Source organism: Lipotes vexillifer, unplaced genomic scaffold (genome assembly GCF_000442215.2).
Source record: "Lipotes vexillifer unplaced genomic scaffold, Lipotes_vexillifer_v1.1 scaffold330, whole genome shotgun sequence".
NCBI lineage: Eukaryota > Metazoa > Chordata > Mammalia > Artiodactyla > Lipotidae > Lipotes > Lipotes vexillifer.
Window position 1 is genome coordinate 1,458,537 of NW_006775627.1, and position 20,172 is coordinate 1,478,708.

The 20,172-nt window shown below is 33.4% G+C and overlaps 1 protein-coding gene across 4 annotated transcripts in view; it reads left to right on the forward strand.

Annotated features, from left to right (window-relative positions):
• LOC103089747 (sodium channel protein type 3 subunit alpha) overlaps positions 1 to 20,172 on the forward strand; it is an 83,128-nt gene that overhangs the window by 36,403 nt on the left and 26,553 nt on the right. For all 4 annotated transcript variants that reach the window (XM_007450064.1, XM_007450067.1, XM_007450065.1 and 1 more), the window contains exons 13-16: positions 745 to 983; positions 8,022 to 8,195; positions 9,390 to 9,746; positions 11,551 to 12,021. In XM_007450064.1, the coding sequence (XP_007450126.1) occupies positions 745 to 983; positions 8,022 to 8,195; positions 9,390 to 9,746; positions 11,551 to 12,021 (1,241 nt within the window). The remainder of the gene's footprint in view (positions 1 to 744; positions 984 to 8,021; positions 8,196 to 9,389; positions 9,747 to 11,550; positions 12,022 to 20,172) is intronic.

The following is a 20,172-nucleotide window of genomic DNA, read 5'->3' on the forward strand; positions in this document are numbered from 1 at the left end:
GAGGAATATTAGTACTGCAATTTTATAAATCATTTATAAGTCATATCTAATATGAATTCTTTAGAAAACTTCAATTACATTTTGTATCTTATCCCATTGGCGTACTGGATATACAAATGGGCATATAATAATTATAATAGGTTTCATCCATTAAATTACTAGTGCCTTTTTAATATATTAAGCTAAAATTCTGAAAAATATGAGTAATTATGAATAACAGAACTAGATTTGGGTCTAAATCTATATTAAAAAGGACATACTACATTCTCTGTGTGTGGAAGATCAATGCTGATGTGGAGACAGAGAGAGGAAAGAATGGGTCACACACATTAATAAGGATCACAGCTTTAGACAGTATTCTTAAAAAGGTCTTTCAAAAGAATAATTGTTTGATATATTTAATAATTCTAAAAGCTTACTTTAAAATTCTGTTTTGATAAAGAAAATATAGCAATTTAATGACCCATTACCTATTTAATAGATAATTAAGTTAGTTTGAGGCAAAATATTAAATTCAAAGTATTTATTTTCTGTTTAATTAAAGGAGAAAGTCTATTTACTTGACATTTTTTATGAATATATTGTGAAAATATTTAATGGGATTGTCTTCTCAAGTCTGTTAAACTAATATGAACTTCCAACCCCAAGTAGAAGCATCAATTTTATCAAATAATGTATAATCTGCAACAACAATAATTTGTTTTTATTGTTATTTACTACTCTTACTCTTTATTGTTCCTCCAGAGCTTGAAGAATCTAGGCAGAAATGTCCACCATGCTGGTATAGATTTGCCAATGTGTTCTTGATCTGGGACTGCTGTGATCCATGGTTAAAAGTAAAGCATCTTGTGAATTTAATTGTTATGGATCCATTTGTTGATCTTGCCATCACTATTTGCATTGTCTTGAATACCCTCTTCATGGCCATGGAGCACTACCCAATGACTGGTCAATTCAGTAGTGTGTTGACTGTAGGAAACCTGGTGAGTTCATTTGATGTTTACTTATTTACTTTGTCAGGGATGGGGCAGATAGACCAAAGAAGAAATCCATTTGTGCTGTGTGGAACCCCCAAATTATACCCTCTTTCTTCACAGGAAGAAATATCTAAAGGAATATTGAAGGTATTCTCAGTGATAAGGTCTAGAATTCTGGTATAAATGCTGTCTATTGAGACCAACATCTGTGCTGACTGATCATGGTGTCTTACCCTTGGTAAACTTGTTAAAATCTTTGCTGTCATTCTTGCTGGAAATATAGGCCCAGAGAAACAATGACGTCTAATTCTGGCTCCACAAGCATGCAGTTTTAGCACACATAGCTTCTGAAGAAATCATGTTCTTTGAAGGGAATACATAAGGATTGATTTCTGTGCAAAAGAGGGCATAGTTGTTTCAAATTGAACTTCTTAATAAAATGCTTCAGTAGAATTCACAGAAGAGAATAAATAGTTGATAAAAATGCATTTGTAATTTAGCCACATTTTTGGTTCAAGTTACTTGGGCAGACATCTGTGTATGTGTATGCTGACTTGTACATTTCCTCCTAAATGTATATGAAGAATCTGAAATGGATGAACAAGTAAGAAAAGAATTTACATAGTTTATTAATCAAGACCTTTTTTGGCACAAGACAGAAACAGAACTCAAACTAGCTTAAGAGGAAAGTAAAAAGACTGACTCATGGAATGGAAAGAAAAAGATGAACTACCAAAACATATGAAGGGTAATTTTGCAATTGGGCTTCAGGATGGGCTTCAGGATATCCTTTAACCAAGGGACTGGGTATAGCCCAAACATTCATTGCACCTTTTCTCTGTAGGTCAGGAACATGATCAGCCATAGCTCATTGGTTTTACATCTTGTAACCTCTGCACTGGAAAAAGACTGGATCTCTTTTTCAGTTCCAGCTCAGACTCTCATGATAGGATTCTATTCAGCATAACCTGGGTCAGATGCTCACCTGTGGTTTCATCAGCACTGGCAAGGGTGGAGTTATGTGAAAATGCCAGTCCTTAGGAATTACACAGGTGGAGGAACTATTCCCAACAGAAAGAAGAAAGCGAATACTGGGCAGACAGTTGCATAAATGTCTACTCCAATAAGAGAACTCAACTTCACTGCATTATAGAACACCCACCAGATTCTTGACACTTTCTTCATCTTTGACACCTGTGATACTGATTTTTTTTTTTCCAATTTCTCCTTCATCGGAAGGAGATGATTTCTCCTTCATCTTTCCAATCACTCTATCTCTGCGTCCTTGTCTGGACTTCTCTTCTTTTACCTATTAAGGCTATGTTTTTCACTCAATATTACTATGTACTCAACAACTCTAGGTATTATCTGCAATTATAGTGTAAGCTGTGTTCCATTCCTGTATTTCCAACAGTTACAGATCATTGCTCCAGGATAACTTTAAACACAGTATGTGACATCTGAAATATCATCTTTCTCACAATTTACTGAAAGCCCTAAAAATCTCAATTTAGTCTTGTATTACCTCTAGTAGTAGCCTTCCAACTTCAAAGAGCCTTCCAGCTTCGAAGAGAGCCATTTGACTTACTTTCTCTTTATTTCTTATATATTTATACAATTTTATATGAAGACCCATTATTTCTTTTTTTCCAGGTATCAACTTTTTTACTCCTGTAACTACTATTAAAATCATATTTCTAGTACTCTGCACTCAGTATGCTTTCATCTTGCTAAAGTATATATTGCCTATATTTGTGGTTCAACACTCTTACCTGGTTTTCAAAACTCCCTATCTGATTCCATCCTTCCTATACCAGCTTATTTTCCTTTGGTTCCTAACCAACCACCACCAGCCTTATCAGAACAGCCTTGTCACCATAACACACAAATGTTTATATGCTTACATATGGGATAGTATATCACTGTTCTCTACCTTCACATTTAAAGTACTCCAACTCAAATCACTTCATCTCAATTCTTCATATTCTTCAAGGTCCAACTGAAGCCTCATCTCCTCTAATATGATACTCAGCCCATATCAAACACACTTTTTCTTAATTCCTAATGCATTTGTGAATAGAACTTAGTTGAATATAAAACAAAATCCACTATAAATTACTCCATGGCAGAGCTCACATCCCATTTTTCTTTTGTATCTTGAAGAGCGTTTATATGGTTGTAGCTCGATAAATAACCAACTGGTTGTTTCCTACCCAAAAAGGCATCATGCAGCATCTTTTCATAAAAGAACATGGGTTTGGAGTCAGGTGGAACTGGGTTTGACCTTACGAATAATGAAGCATCTGGACATGTTTGATAAAAAATCTGAGTCTTTGTTTTCTATTATTGAAATGGATATAATAATATTCATCTCCCAGAGTTGTTGTGAAGATCTAATGAGATAATGTGAAAACAGGTAGCACTGTGCCTGGCATGTAGCACGTGCTCAATAAACAATTTCCTTCCTGTTCTGTATGCTATTAACCTTTCTTTGAAATACTGACGGAAAATAGTTCTACTCTTGCTGCTGTATTTTTCCCAGGATATTAGACAGTTAGGGAAGTTGAACAGTTAGGGAAGATTTTGGAAATTTGTCAGAGTGAAACAGGAAACAGGTTTTATAGAATTTCAATGTTGAAGCAACTGAGTATGGAGGGACAGGATAAGAGACATTGGATTATAGGACAATCAAATGGAAAAGCACTAGACTAAAGCACCAAATCTGGGTCCAAATCCAGTTGTCCATGCTAAATATCTGGACCCAAATCTGGGTCCAAATCCAGTTGTCCATGCTAAATATCTGGGTGGTCTTAAAAAAGTCACAAGTATTTCCTTCTCATGAGCACAATGTGTTGGACTAGATGTCCCTCATTCTAAAATCTGTAACTTTGAGTAGTGATGGAGATAATGAAGTAGGGAAGTGGGGTTCTACCACTGGTTGACTGTTTGTGGTAGAACCATGCATAAGCTGAGCTTAGTGTTGGGAAAACAAGACTCTTGAAGACAGAGAGTGTAGACGACAAAGAACAGACTTAACTATTTCTAACCGTAGGAATAAGAGAATGTGTAAACTGACTGTTACTATTGGCTAAAAGCTCATTATGAGTAGTAGTAATAATGTTGTATATCTGTAAAGTATTTCATAGTTTTGCATATCTTATTTTATACCCATAACAAGCTTTATAATAAATATTTATATATGAAAAATTATATATATATAATATATATATACACAGAGAAAAAGAGAGAATATATTCCTTATAGCATGGGTACTTAGCTGAATTTAGATTTATATTATACTCCATGGATGGATGTTACATCGCATATTCTGTGGGGAGTTTACAGTTTGCTCATTAAAATAAATTTAAAATTTCTATGGACTAGTTTATTACTACACAAATGATTGCATATTGCCTTATAAATAAGGACATCGAGTTTTTTGGTTGAATTGATAACAAAAGAATGTTCCATAAAAGAGTTATGGAACTTCCAGTCTTTACTTAGATCAATGTGCCTTTTTGTTTCCTCTTTCTGGAGCATATAAAAATTACATCACTTCCTGTTGATTGGATTGATCAAATTTGAGTATCAAGAGACCTCAAATCTCTATTGAGTTTCTCTAAGATGCTCGGTTTTGCTTTCATTTTTAAATTTTGTTTTAACCATTATAAAATCCATGCACTCATCTTAGGGATTCTATAAGCAAGGAATCTTCCATCAATCATAGTAGGTTAGATAACCTCTTCATCATACAAACATTTCCAACTAACCTGTAACTTTTTCTTCAGGGAATATTGATAGAGATCTGTAGCTCCTACACTAATTATTTTTCTTACTATAACTCTCCTAACCAGTGATTAGAGGTCCATGATATCCCTTTATTCTGCTAGACCTAGATGGGAACTTAGAAAATGGTACCTGTTCTAAAAATCTTACAGGCTATTTGCAAATAAAAGTCTAAAGAAACATAATTAGCAAAATTATTTTAATTAAATGGTGTGGTGTAGGATATGAATTCAAAATCTCAGGAAAGGGACATGATAACTTTTTGAAGGAAAAAAATGGCTCGTTTATTGAAAGATAAAACCCATGGGAGCCAAATTCTAGACCTCACCTATGAAGCCTCTCTCATCAATGAAGCCTCTCTCATCAATGAAGAAGTGCTATTTGGCCATCTAACTCGTCTCCTAGTGTAATATAAAACTGCCTTCTCGTCTCTTTCTAACAACTACTAATAAAGCTCTTGTGTAACAATACTTGTGTGTACACTGCAGTTTGTAATAAAATTTGCTAAGCAATATAATACTGATAGAAATCCAAGAATATTAAACTCAGACCTGATGAATCATCTTACTATCCTCATTTTGACAGATGAGATAAAAGAAAATCATAAATGTTAAATGAGGTCCCACCATTTTTCTTTAAATATATTTCAATTTCATCCTTCAAAAAGGAATCAACAACAACAACAAATATTTAAAGATACAAACCCAAAAGGCATGAGGATGATAAAACTAAAGTCATTAAAACAAGAAGCTAATAGTAATGGAGCGAGAGGTGGCTACAGTTATGTCAAATTCACTACAAAAGAGTGGAATGTCAGTCTGGACAAGAAGAGGTTCTGTGGAGCAAAACTGATCAATATTCAAACTTGAGCCTTTAGAACTAACACTTCTATCTTTTTAATGTATGTATCAACAGAACTTTCCTCTCTAAGTAAATACTCAGTGAGGAAACTTTCTTATCTCTGAACTGAGACCTTAAGCCCTAACATTTGATCATCCAAGCCCAGTGCCCCCCAAAACAAAATACTTGAAATTTGTTTACTCTTGGTCCAGACTCCCAGGCTGATTCTCATCCCCATCTTTAGCACTTACACTTTTGCTGATTGTCTTGTGTCATCACGTACAATAGGTTAGAAACTTTTCACTGAACTTATCTCCTCATTAAAGAAGCTGGCTTAGGAAGCCTATAGATGTATTGTCCATAAGAAATTTATCAGCCTAAATGAATTAGGTTTATGCATTCTCAGTTTGTATATCCTAATTAGTACTGCATTTTCAAAGCCTAGTACAACGTCTAGTAAGGCCTCAGCAATTTTTTATTAATGAATGAATGGCTACAGAAACACATAATCCAAAATTTCAAAAAACAAAAAGCTTCTTCAGAAGACAAGATATATTATAATTAGGCTAAGTCCAAACAATAAACATTCAGTATGTTTTTATTAATTGTCTTAGTCTTAAAAATTCTTCATGATAAAGAAATTCAAAGGCAGCAGAATGTATGTTTATAAACCATACACGGATTTATGTACATAACCATATACATATCCAGGGGTTGCAGTTCTCTGTGTTCTTAGCATTTTCTGATGGAGTTTTAAAATTTTATAAACATGAGCATCATGATCAATAGCCTCAGTTGACCTTTGCTAGAATGAGAAAGATTTTTTTCAAAACTCTTAATCACTGACAATGCTAAACTAGACTAAAATGTACGTAAAACAATCCCAATGATTTTTAGGGCCTAAATTGAAAGCATTTAGAGAGATAAATAGCTATGACATTAAACTGCAAATTGTAATTAAAATGTTATTTTTAAAGAGAATTTCATGCTGGGATTAAATTTTAGATGAAAGAATGTAAGTTTAAGGTATGGGTTTTTAAAATGCAGGACATCTTCTAGTCATTTCAGAAGAGCTGAAAAGTTCACCTTATGATTTTCTGTAGGAAGAGATATTTGTAGATCATTTACCTGGATTGTTTCTAACTCAATTTAACTAATATATTTCTATAATCAGGCTGTTTATTTCAAATAGTAGCTGCTCCTAAAACTTTATATAAGAAATAAAATTCATATAAATCAGAACTTATTTTACATTCACCAGGGAAAAAATACCCCAGGGTAAGTCCTTCTATAAATGAAAAAAATCACTTTTTAATGTGCATTCCAGCATATCTGGATTTTCATGTACTAAGCTTGCTTGAATTACATTTTACTTCTATTTGAGTGAATGAATGATGAACTGAAGTTAAGCTATCTTTTCTGGTATGGGTATTTCCCTTAGGTCTTTCTGTGGTTGGGAAAATGAGATGCTGGCTGCAATTATACTTTGTAAGAGTAGAACAAGATTTCCTTTAATTAATATATTTTAGGAAACCAAATAATTTTGATACTGTTATTTTGACAAAGTTCCTCCAAGGTAAAGGCTGATTTACCTTGGTAAGTGGTAAGCTTGACTTTAGTCATAATATGCAGCTTTTACATATAGTTAATTAATATAATTGCTTTAAAAGATTTTTCGCAAGAGTAATTTCATAGCTCTTCATGTCCTTGGGCGTCTTAGCCTGTGGTTTTGAATTAAAAAACAAAACCATTTTCAAATAGACATTCATCCAGCCACTCAAATAATTTATTAACCCTAATTTTGGGTGTATGTATACTGAGAATGTTCTCCTGATGCTTTCAATTAAATCTGCAGTTCCTTGCTCTACTTATCCATTAACCTTAATTCTGAGGCATAAATCCAGAGATAATTATTATAAAACATTTGTGGCAAACTCACTCTTATTTCAGGAATGTTTATAAAATTATAGAAATAAGATGGTGTCCCTTAAAAACAAATAAAAATGAAGAACAAAATATGGTTTTTACCAATTTGAAGTAATTTTTGAGTGACTTCCAATAATACATAAATTGTTCTTATTGCAATACTTAAAAAAAATTGGTTGTGATTATGGTAGAAACATAGGGTACCAAAAAAGGCAATAATTCAGTAGCTATTATTTAGTATCAGATTTCAAATGTGGACAATGAAATGTTTTCAAATCAGCATTGTCTTGGAAATCTAGCAGATTCATTAACTAACACAAATCCACTTAAAATATTCCCCTGAAAAAATGCTAAACTTGTATATCCATTTGTCACATTTCTTCACTTTAAATTTTAGATATTTTTACTCATAACTGTTTAACCTTCTTTACAAATTCTTAAAGTGTCAAAACTTTTTCAGTGCTTGAAGTACTGATCTCTATTTTACTTTAGGTCTTCACTGGGATCTTCACAGCAGAAATGGTCCTCAAGATCATTGCCATGGATCCATATTATTATTTCCAAGAGGGCTGGAATATCTTTGATGGAATTATTGTCAGCCTTAGTTTAATGGAGCTTGGCCTGGCAAATGTGGAGGGACTGTCTGTACTGAGATCGTTCAGACTGGTATCTGCATAGACTATGTTTATATTCTATCTTTCATTGGCAAAATACTTATTTCAAAAATGAATCAATGTGTATAGTTTTTATAGCTTTTTACCCCAATGATATTTTAAACTTAAACCAGTATGTGTGATATTCTAAGAAAATATATAAATGTTCTCTTTAAAGCTGAGTGTGACTGTTTATCAAGAATGATGAAAAATGGTTGAAACACTTCATAATAATTAACTATATAAGGCACATTTAAAAACACACATGTGCTTCTAAAATTGTTTTAAATTCATTTAAAAAATTTGCTTTAAAGTCTCTAAAGAAATATAAATAAAAACTTTATACCCAATTAATCTTATCTTTTTATCAACCTTACTTATATTAGTGGTAACTACTTTAAAGGAATATGTGGGAAAATATTTGATCCCATTAGCACTTTAGACAATGGTATAGCAAATTTTTTTGAATTTAGCAAAAAAAATTATTTTAAAATATGCAAAATTTTATTGGAAATTAAGTAAAATGTGTATTTTTCAAATTGAAAAGAAGCTTTTCCTTAAGTTTATCAAATTAATTTATTTTACTTTTATATTATAAATGTCCATTAAAAATATATAACTCAGGGCTTCCCTGGTGGCGCAGTGGTTGAGAGTCCGCCTGACGATGCAGGAGACACGGGTTTGTGCCCCAGTCCGGGAGGGTCCCGCATGCCGCGGAGCGGCTGGGCCCATGGGCCATGGCCGCTGGGCCTGCGCGTCCGCGGCCTGTGCTCCGCAGGGGGAGAGGCCGCAGCAGTGAGGGGCCCGCGTACCGCAAAAAAATATATATATATATAACTCATACTTTTAATATTTCTTTTTACTCTCTAAAATATAGTTGGAGGTGACATTAGCTTGCTAAATTCACAAACGTCTGTAATCAAAGTACTAATTGTTTTCATGGATATATCTGTTGATGAATCAGAAATGTTTTATCACTTCTGAAATATTTTCTCTCTCTTATATTTGCACTTAAATGATATTATGATTTGATTTACAATTCCAGTATTATTAACACTTTTTTCTGGATTTGAATTTTAGCATAGTTTGAGATTTTATATTCCTCAGAGGTGGGACTACAATATAGTATCATACTGATAAAATGTCTAACTAACTTTTTAAATTATATTGTGACTACTACTAAGAGTATATTTTCACTTGATTACAGCTTCGAGTTTTCAAGCTGGCAAAATCCTGGCCCACCCTGAATATGCTAATTAAGATCATTGGCAATTCAGTGGGGGCTCTAGGTAACCTCACCTTGGTGTTGGCCATCATCGTCTTCATTTTTGCTGTGGTCGGCATGCAGCTCTTTGGTAAGAGCTACAGAGAATGTGTCTGCAAGATCTCTAGTGACTGTCAACTCCCACGCTGGCACATGAATGACTTCTTCCACTCCTTCCTGATTGTGTTCCGAGTGCTGTGTGGAGAGTGGATAGAGACCATGTGGGACTGCATGGAGGTCGCTGGCCAAACCATGTGCCTTATCGTTTTCATGTTGGTCATGGTCATTGGAAACCTGGTGGTACGTATGTATTACAAATGCTAATAATTAAGAACAAGATCAGACAGTGGCTAAGAAGGTGGCCTGATGCAGCAGACACATCTGGTTTTATCATCAACAACATAGACTCAAATCCCAGTACTAGCACTCTGAACATGGGCAAGTTGCTTAACTTCTCTCAGCCTAAAATTCCCCGACTATGAAACTGGAGTAACAAAACTGAAATCTTATGGTTTATGTGAGGATTACATGAGGTATACCCGTGACAGTCCAGGGACAAAAATATTAGTTTTCCTTCTTCAAAAAAATGTTTTTATCAAGACTAACTTTGTCCTAATATTATTTTTTATGGCCTGAATTATTTTTATTCTATTATTATTTTGATGAGATAATGATCTCCAGTAATTCTAAACAAAAGACTATTGAAACTGTTCTTTACACATACATAGTTCATATTGTTTGCTTACTCAAAGGCATAAGTTGCATATTACCAAATTTTGAAGACAAATTTCAATGAAATAGTGCATTATATTTTAGCTGTGTATTGTAATTATCCAAACAACTTGGAAATATATTCTTCCCTGAATTTGCTTTATTAAAGGAAAATAAATTATTGCGGTTTAAGTTATGCACATGTATAAACACTGACCAGATTTAAAAGACTTACTTTTAGCTCTGACTTAAAAGCACTAATATAGAAGCACAATTTGTATGTTTATGTGTTTTAATGCTTACATTTTTCAATCATGTGTGGTCAGAGTGTTTCTTTATGCTATCATACTGAACCTTTCCTTTGAGAAGTACATTTCAAATGAGACTGCTTAAAAGAATGTTTGTGGGATACCTGTGGACATGCAATTTTTTTCAGAATAGTAAATAAGGAAGCTCTAGATTCTGAACAAATCTGATATAAAAATAAGGCAACAAACTGGGGTTCTGGCTTAGCATGAGTCTTCCTACCATGTAACATATTTTGAAACTCAGTAGCTACATTTCAAGCTAAAAATATTACTATAAATAAATTTTCTTTTGCATCAGCTATAATGAATTCTTCTTCTATTATTCATATTTTATCAGTTAATTGGGTAATATTTTTCCCCATGTATCCAAGTGATACACTGAGATTTCTTCATATTTTCTGCAAAAAAAAAAAGTAAAAAGAAAACTAATTTACATTATATGGGTCCAGCCTAAACCCTGGAATAATTTTAGACTTCTCTCCATCTGTTGAACTATTTGGACACATATATTTCAAAGTATACTGATGAGAAATGTGTTCAACCTTTTATAATTCGCCTTTAGTAATTTCTGCTGCTATAAAAGTTTGTGGTCATTGGACAATGGAATTTGTATTTCAAGTATGTTGTTTTAACACATATCCATCAGGCTATTAAACAGATAAATTCATTATTTACACACATGAAGCTAGACATTCCCTAGACAAACTGGTAAAATGCAGTAAAATGACTAAAATGAAAATATCTCTTTTTTTCCTCATTGGCCAAAACCACAAAAATGGGATTTTTGTCTTTTCACTGGCAACCCTGAGTAGACACAATTTAAATCTTAGAACCTCCAATTTCCTGTTGTCCTTCTCGGTTTGAAAGGAAGGGTGCTTGTTTTACCATTTTGTCCTTAGAGCAGGTAGAAGATTTCAGGTTCTTTAAATGGTGTGTGATTAAGACAAGGTTTCTGAAATACAGTAAGCATTCAAGAAGCAGTTGTTGAATTAATTTTAGCAAAGATCTATGAGTTCCCTGTTTAAGCTATTATGTTTATGCATACTTCAATATTAATACAGCAAAATTTTCTTTTTTTCTTTTAGGTTCTGAACCTCTTTCTGGCCTTATTGTTGAGTTCATTTAGCTCAGACAATCTTGCTGCCACTGATGATGATAATGAAATGAACAATCTCCAGATTGCAGTAGGAAGGATGCAAAAGGGAATTGATTATGTGAAAAATAAGATACAGGAGTGTTTCCAAAAAACCTTTTTTAGAAAGCCAAAAGTTATAGAAATCCATGAAGGCAACAAAATAGACAGCTGTGTGTCCAATAATACTGGGATTGAAATAAGCAAAGAGCTTAATTATCTTAAGGATGGGAATGGAACCACCAGTGGTGTAGGTACTGGAAGCAGTGCTGAAAAATATGTAATCGATGAAAATGACTATATGTCATTCATAAATAATCCCAGCCTCACTGTAACAGTGCCAATTGCTGTTGGAGAGTCTGACTTTGAAAACTTAAATACTGAGGAGTTCAGCAGTGAGTCAGAACTAGAAGAAAGCAAAGAGGTAAGAATGCTTTTAAAGTTTTTCTTGCATTTCCTATAAAAACCATGTACCAGTTACTTAGTATTTTTATTGTGCTTATATGCATTATTAAAAAGTGTATTGAAAGTCATATATACAGTAATGTTGGAAAATTATGAGATATTCTTTTTTGAGAATTCCATCCATTGAAATTCCAACTTTCCACAGAAAATCATCATTCTGAATAATTAGTATATTCATCTTCTTGATAGTTTGAAAGTCTGATTAAAAGATGTGGCCTTCAAAAAAACAGATTTTATTTAATACATTCTATTCTACATTCGATTAGGCTCTTTAGAAAAAAAAACAATGAACCGTAATCTATTGATCGTTGTTAAAGTGTTATCTCCTTACTTTCTATAATATATTAAGTTTTGCTATGATTTTTTTTAATGTGAAAGTTTTGTGTACTTTTTGTTCTCCTCTAAACCTTTTATTGCCTATGATAAGAGTATTATTCATTTATTAAAATTTTACACATATTAGGAAATTAAAAGTAGTACTGATTACATTTTGCCCAGTCAAGGATGAGCAAATCTATAAGGTCTTCCAGATTAACTTGGAAATAGTAAGAACTATTTAGAAAAACTCTACTTAAGGATTACAGTTAAACTGTAGACTGGAAAGCTGTTCTTACTGTCATATTACTATTTATTTAAAAGAAAAGAAAGGAAATTGTTCCTCCTGTAGGATTAAAATTCATAGGATCCTATGATAGTAGCTTAGTGGTATTAATTTTGCAATTCTGCATTGTGCAGAACAGGATTAAATTTTTTATTATTACTTATTTATAGACTTCTGATATACCAGTAGGAAGTAGGAAGTTAAGTCTAGTACAGGGTTATAAAAGACAGGTTTTAGCAAGAGGGTATAAATATTGACACCATAGGAATCAGACAAATGATGTCTGATTCTGTGAGCATATTTGCATATCTTGGAACTTTCTTTTTTTAGTAATATGTCAACAGAATTTGTATAAGTAGTAAATAGTTGACAGTGTCACAACTAATGGCCTCCCGATCCTTTTTTTCAGGCATTTCAGAGCTTCTGAGATATATTATAATGGTAAATTTGAAAATATTTTGAAAAAGGTAAAAATACACACAAAATGAGGTACAACATTCTTTCTCCAAAATTCCACTCAAAGTCTACTTAGAGAGTTCAATTCTAATTTATGTGTTGCTCATTCTGATAAAATAAGGATTCAATTCTAATTTTATTTTCCATTACTTGACATAGATTTATTTAAGAAAATCATCAATTAATTAACAGGCATTTATTGAGCACTTTTGTGAATTCAGCACTCTGCTGGATACTAAGGGTAAGGAAGAGTTAAAGGAGAGATTCATAACATAACCCCCTTCAGGGAAATCTCAACATCTTTGAGGAAGCTAATACTAACTCACGAAATTATTAAAAACCTATTAAAAAGTTTGATCCTGTAGGACTGAATACAAGATTATACAAGTATTGAGAACAGCAAGAACATAGCAAATTGTTAAACGGAAGAGATAAAATTAAAGTAGGCCTCAAAATGTGGGTCAAATACATGAACAGAAAGCAAAAAGCAGAAACTTACTAAACAAAAGCCAGAGTTAGAGTGAGCTTAGTGTTAAGGTGCAGCAGTGAAATAATCAGCATGTATAAAGTATTGGTTGAAAAGACTGGAAAAATATGCATGGGTGAGTAAGGTAGTTTCAGATTATACAGTCTTTGAAGTAAGTCAAGGAGCTTGGAATTGGCTGCATAGTCAATAAGGTGCTATTTGTTCTCAAGCAGGTGAAAAGCAATAGGAAAGTGATGTTTTAGGAAAATTTATTTGATAGCAATAAGTAAAACCGTTTAGAGTGAGAACTGTTATCTTGGGGAATGTGGTAACAATCATTTGATAATAATGAGGTGACAGAATTCTGGGCTACGGTAATAAGTATGGGAACTGAGACTAACTGGCTTTTGAGCAACCTAGTAAAGAATCTGAGAAATTGGGAAAATGGTGATGCAACTGTCTGAAATGGCCTTTTTAAGAAGGTTACCAGGTTTATGGGGGAAGAGAAAGAATTCAATTGGGACATACTGAATTAGAAGTGGGATATAGTGAGAACGAGAGACTGAATGAGCAGTCAGGGTTTAAAAATAGATTTAATAACGCAGATTTCATAATTATCTGATTCCTTGAAAATAGAGGAGTTCCCTAAAGAAGTAATTACAAAGAGAAAATAAGGGAAGACTAGGGACAAGACTAGTTTGGGGTCAAGAAGAGATAGAAAAGCCAAAGAGGCAGAGAAACATTTGCTATGTTAACATCACAGGTTTCATCTCACTGCACTCATGGAAGTGATATATCTTAATTTCTTTTTACCAAAAAGTTGTTTTCCAGAATACTTCAAAAACTCACTTTGTTATACAGGAGAAACTAACACAACATTGTAAAGCAGTTATACTCCAATAAAGATGTTAAAAAAAAAAAAAAAAAACTCTATGATGTCCATAGATATTTCAAATTATTGCTTTAGGAGAATACTACCTCATTGTCATGTCCTTTTTTTTACTGACTAAAAAATCATAAACTTGGAACAATGAGATACAATGTCTTTATTTTCAAGTCCTTGAAAATATTTTATTATCTGAACAAAAATTGTTTATTGGGTGATTTTTTTTTTTATAATCATCTGTCCTCTTCCAAGCTAATTTTGGATACATGGAATCCAATTACAGAATGTAATAAAATTGTTTAAAGTATACAGATATATTAGAGGTAAAATACTTAAAAGTAAATATAAAATTAAAACTTTTATAAAGTTAGGATAAAATTTCAAATTATTTTGCACAGTAAAATTAAATTCAGCAGTAAGTTTTATGTGGATGATTTTTTAAATTAGTACCAGAAAAACCTTGCAAGAATAATAGGGCAATTGTCACGTATGCTCACACAAAGTTTAAAAGTACAGTTGACCCTTGAAAAACACAGGAGTTAGGGGTGTCAACCCTACATCCAGTTGAAAATCCGAGTATAATTTACAGTTGCCCCTCCATATACATGATTTCATATCTGCACTCCCACATCTACAAATTCAGCCAACTGAGGATCCTGTAGCTGTAGTATTTACTATTGAAAAAAATCTGTGTGTAAGTGGACCTGCACAGTTCAAACCTGTGTCGTCCCAGGGTCAACTGTACACTGTTTTCAAAAATAAAAGTAAAAATCAGCATTATAGAATAGATTTAAATAAATTCCAGCGAAGTTCAGCTTTGATCTGAAATTTCTGAAAACTGCTGGCATTGAACACAGGTCACATATCAGATTCACATTTATGTTGGCTGGGTTGTTATTTTTTATTAGCTATTGCACACACACACTCATACACACACACAAAAAAAATTAAAAATAACGTATCCATAAAGTGGCATATTGGTTCGCGCTTCTTAGTTTTTTGAACACAAGTAGATAAAGAACATTGGGCTGCGCTTTGGGGGACACAAAATATCCTTTCTCTTTGCTGACAAAGTGAAAAACCATACAAGTTAAACCTAACAGAAATACATATCAAAAGAAAGGAAGAAAGAAAAGAAAAAAAAATTTGCAACACATTTCTGCTTTAAGAAGAGGCAATTTAATCATTAATTTAGATAGTATTTGAAAACTCTAGCTGCTCTATTGCTTCCATTCATTTTCAAAATATCTAGCTATACCACAGTTGGGGAGAAATGATCTCTAAAAGTTTTTAGAGATAAAAATATGAATTGCTGTTATTATATTATGTAATACATATTTTATATATGTGTATCTATTACATGCACCAGTAACATAAACAGACTGGTATGGAAACGAACATAAAGTTTTGCATGAAAAAAATTTTAAGGAAATTGAAGGCATGGATTTCAAAATAGTGATCCTTTTATTTTGTAAAACCTTGGAATTGTATATATCTTATGACAAGATATAATGTAGAATTTTGTTTTTATATAAACATGATTTCTTGACATTTTTATATAATTATGGATTTTTTACAATTTAGTTCTTAAAAGGTTTCATTGTCTTCCCAGGTGAAGGATATAGAATAAATGCTCTTAGGAAGCATATTTGAAGTTGAATTCCAAAGCTCAATCTAGGAATATCATACTGTGACCTTCACTGCTTACCATTCTTACTTCTCACAGGGGTAAAATCAAGCTGGAGCCTTCAAGAATGAAACTCTGGTGTTTTTTAACCAGCCAGAGGCTCGTGCCACCACTTTTGCCCAGGTTACCCAAGCAAGTTGTACACGTACAATCACTTTCTAAATAAATTTTGACTGGCCTGCATGCTACTCAGCTACGTTCCTTCCCCTGCCATGGCAAGGAAGTGCTAGACGTGCCCAGCTGCTCTCTGCTGAATCGTGTGACACATCACAGCATGGTCAGGCAAGACGGGCAGTCCCAACACCGTTTTTGATTCTGTTAATGACTTTCCAGTTTAGTCTGTTTAGGCTTTTAAAAGCAGTAATTGCATGCTCTATAGGATTTATATCTATTTTAAAACATGATAGAAATGTTTAAAGTTCAAAATAGTTAAGAACTTGAGAGGATGCATTTTTTTTCTGCTTTTATTTCATTAAAATAAGACCACAACTTTTTGTTGTTGTTGATTCAGCCCTTATAAGTAAACTGTATTACCAAAATGAGCCTCACAGGGTTTGTTTGACAGTGTTGCTATTTTCAGATCATTATATTCAGATCTATGAATATAATTTTCAACCCATCCAATTCATGTGCTCCAGATAGAAATGTCTGCTTTCATGTTTTGGGGGAAAGCCTCCATTAAAAAAAAAAAAGAGTAAGGTGATCATGAGATTTTGGATATGAAGGGCCATAGTCTGTATACATTTGGGCACCACATATCTTGGATTTTCATGTAGTTTGGGGAAGTTGTTAAGTCATGTGTCTGCCAAACCCTAAGTGATCACTGTAATTAAAAAATGAAAAGCATCATGATACAGGGTAGGAAAAGTTCATTGCATCTTAATATTAAGTAATTGGTTCAGTGTACCCATTTTTTTAAATTTCCCTGATCTACATTAATTTCTCCCTAAATGTTCTACCCAAAACTGAGCAGGCAAAAAAGAGACTTGGAAAATTTCCTACTTTGGATTATTAATTATTGATTATAGTTTTATGAGGAATAAAGGATATCTCCAAAAATTGCTGTAGGTTTGTGGATGAAATAAATCTTTAGTTTATTCTCTTGACTCAACTTTCTCCTGTTACTGGAATCACAGCCAGAGTGAGTGTTCTTATTTGTTTGTTTTTGGGCACATCACACGGCTTGTGGGATCTTAGTTCCCTGACCAGGGATCAAAGCCGGGTCCACAGCAATGAAAGCCTGAGTCTTAACCACTGGACCGCCAGGGAATTCCCCAGAGTGAGTGTTCTTGAAGGCAAATTAAAAAGCAAAAGTGAAAAGTTCATGAGTATTAGCAGTTTTCAAGGCTTTTGGTGAAAAAAAAAAAAAACCTAATTAGAGCTTGGGGTTTGTCTGTAGGTTTAATTTATACATACTCCCTTCTTCTTTAGGGATAACTGAGAATTAGCTGTAAAATGAAACAAATTCAGACATAAAATTATAAACAAAAAATTTTCTAAAATACAGCCCCTGGTGATTTACGTAATTTTACTTAAAATGACTTTTTAGTTTTAGGAGTAAAACAAGATTATTAGTCATTGAAGAAAATCTGATTATTTTTTCTTCACAAGCAGGGCAGAATTAAATGGTACTGGAAAATTATCTTTTACACCATGTTTATAACAGGATTCCCTCTTTTTCAAAGTCGTTATGGAAACTTTGAAAATGATGCTTGACTAAGGTCCCAAGCACGTACCCTTCTAGAAAAGGCCCTGTGCTCCGTTTTCAGAATCTGGAGAGCAATGGGAGAATACCTCTAGCTTCCTATTTCTGTTACGTTCTCAGTGTCTTCCAAATGCTCTCTGAGAAACTGAATGTGACACAACTCTTTCAGAGGCACAGATGGGAGTGTGAATAGCCATTTTAAACCTATCTCGACCTTTAGAGAAAGGTTTTGGTGCTTCAGTGTACTTCTGCTGAAATAAAAATTAAGGCAAGTTTAGATGGAAATTTTTTTATTATCTTCTTAACATAAACCAGCTTTTTCTTTTGCCTGCTGGATGTCCTTTTACCTTATTCCTCAACTACCATATAATTATTGTCAGTTTCCTATATTATGTTCATAGTAAGGCTCTTTTAAATAAAAGGTGCATCAGGGGTGTTACACATTTAAAATATGTTAAGGCCAAACTAAAGTCGTGTTCCTCCTGCCTTGGATATGCAGCCCAGTGACCTCACTGTGTGGCTACCTGTCCTTCAAATGAAATATAAGTCAAGATATGGATATGCATATCCAAAAGATCAGACTAAGGCCCTGATAGACTGTGTAACCAAAAGATTTTCTTCTTTTACTTTCAAGACAAAACCCAGAAGTTTTGAAAGAAATGGCTAGATTTTAAAGGCAGTCTGTAATGGCTGAATCTTTTATTTTTGCCTTTTGAATCATATAGCAGTTTGTGAGAGTCAAACATTTGATAGCTGACTGAAAATAAATGAAATGTGAGCGCATTTCGGTGGAAGTAGGCCAGTTGCTAACATTCTCTTCCATTTCTGAAAGTTAAATTTCACTATTTAATTGGATACAAATTGAGCAATATTCGCCATAAGGGGGGATTTCTATATAAGTTCATGTTATCGGGGGAAAATGGCCTTTCTGGGTGCTGATTCTGTCATTTCTTACAAGTAGTATTTGCAGCTAACCTTGAAAACTTCACATTCAGGTACCATGTCTTTGAGAACATGGTTCTTGGACCAGCGTGCGGCTTCCACAGCATTGCGCCGGGCTTCTGCTTCAGCCAGGCATGCTTCCTGTGGCTGAATTAGGCCTGGAGAATGTTGCATCTTCAAACCTGCTTTCCAGTGTGCATTTGTAGAGCATAAGTCATCATTCCTCTGTAGACTCAGTAGTTTCCACAAGGGATGGAAGAATCTAGCCTTAATGCCATAAAATATTGGACGGATAGGGAGAAAACAGTACAAGAAAACAAGTGATGAGCTTGTACTATGTGGTTTTATATGGAAGCTTTCTACTGTTATGCCTATATACCTAATTACATTTTTACAACTACTTCAGAACAAGTATTAATTTTAGTTATTTAGTATAGTCATCAAGTTCCTTAATGTGGAAAATTTCATTTCAGCTATCTTTGTTTTTTATCATTTTAGTAGCACAGCTATGGCAATTTAAAGAAAGTAAGTTATTCTTTGTATTTATCATCAGTCACCTGCTTTTAAATCAGTTATGTGTTTTTAAATAAAATTTGGAAGTCATTTTGGTATGGCTATGATAAAATGTATGACAAACTACCCTCTACAAGAGTATGAATGCCAAAATGTTGAACTTAATTAGAAATGTTTAGATTATGAAGATAGTATTATATCCATGTATAGAATTTTAAATGCTTAAGTAGTTTTCTAGGATATAAATTTCAAAATTTAAAAATAAAGCAGTAAAATTCTTTATGTTTCCAGTGACTAAAGCTTATCAGGCAGTATATCTTAATTGGTAAGTTGTTGTAACTTAATAAAAACACAGTCTAAGCTTTAATTTATAAATGTAGGTAAATTCACAACTTTAAAACGTTTATGTAGTTGATACAATATTTTTATAACTTCATAGGATAAAGTATATGTACCTTCTTATGATAAAAATGTGGCCTATGAAGATTACACCATGAATAAGCCTGACTCTCCAACTAGCAGGAATTAACTTTATGCCAACTTTCATAGGAAAAGGAGCCTCTCACAAAACACTTTCAGTGGCAGAAACACTAGCCTACCAACTATTTTTTAAACCTTTGTTCATCAAGTCTCTGTCTAAACGTTCCTTAAGGAGTTTTGCAGAGCATAAGGTTAATGAGCTTATCCTTATAATCAGAAAAACTCCTGGATAACGGTGAAGCAATTCCGCATGTAAAATGGGTTCTGCTCATTTGAGAAGAGCAGAATACATGCAGAGTTTTTTTCCTTGTCTGTTTTCAAAAGACATGCTATGCTTCATAATGCCAGGCAGATAGAGGTAAACTAACTCACAC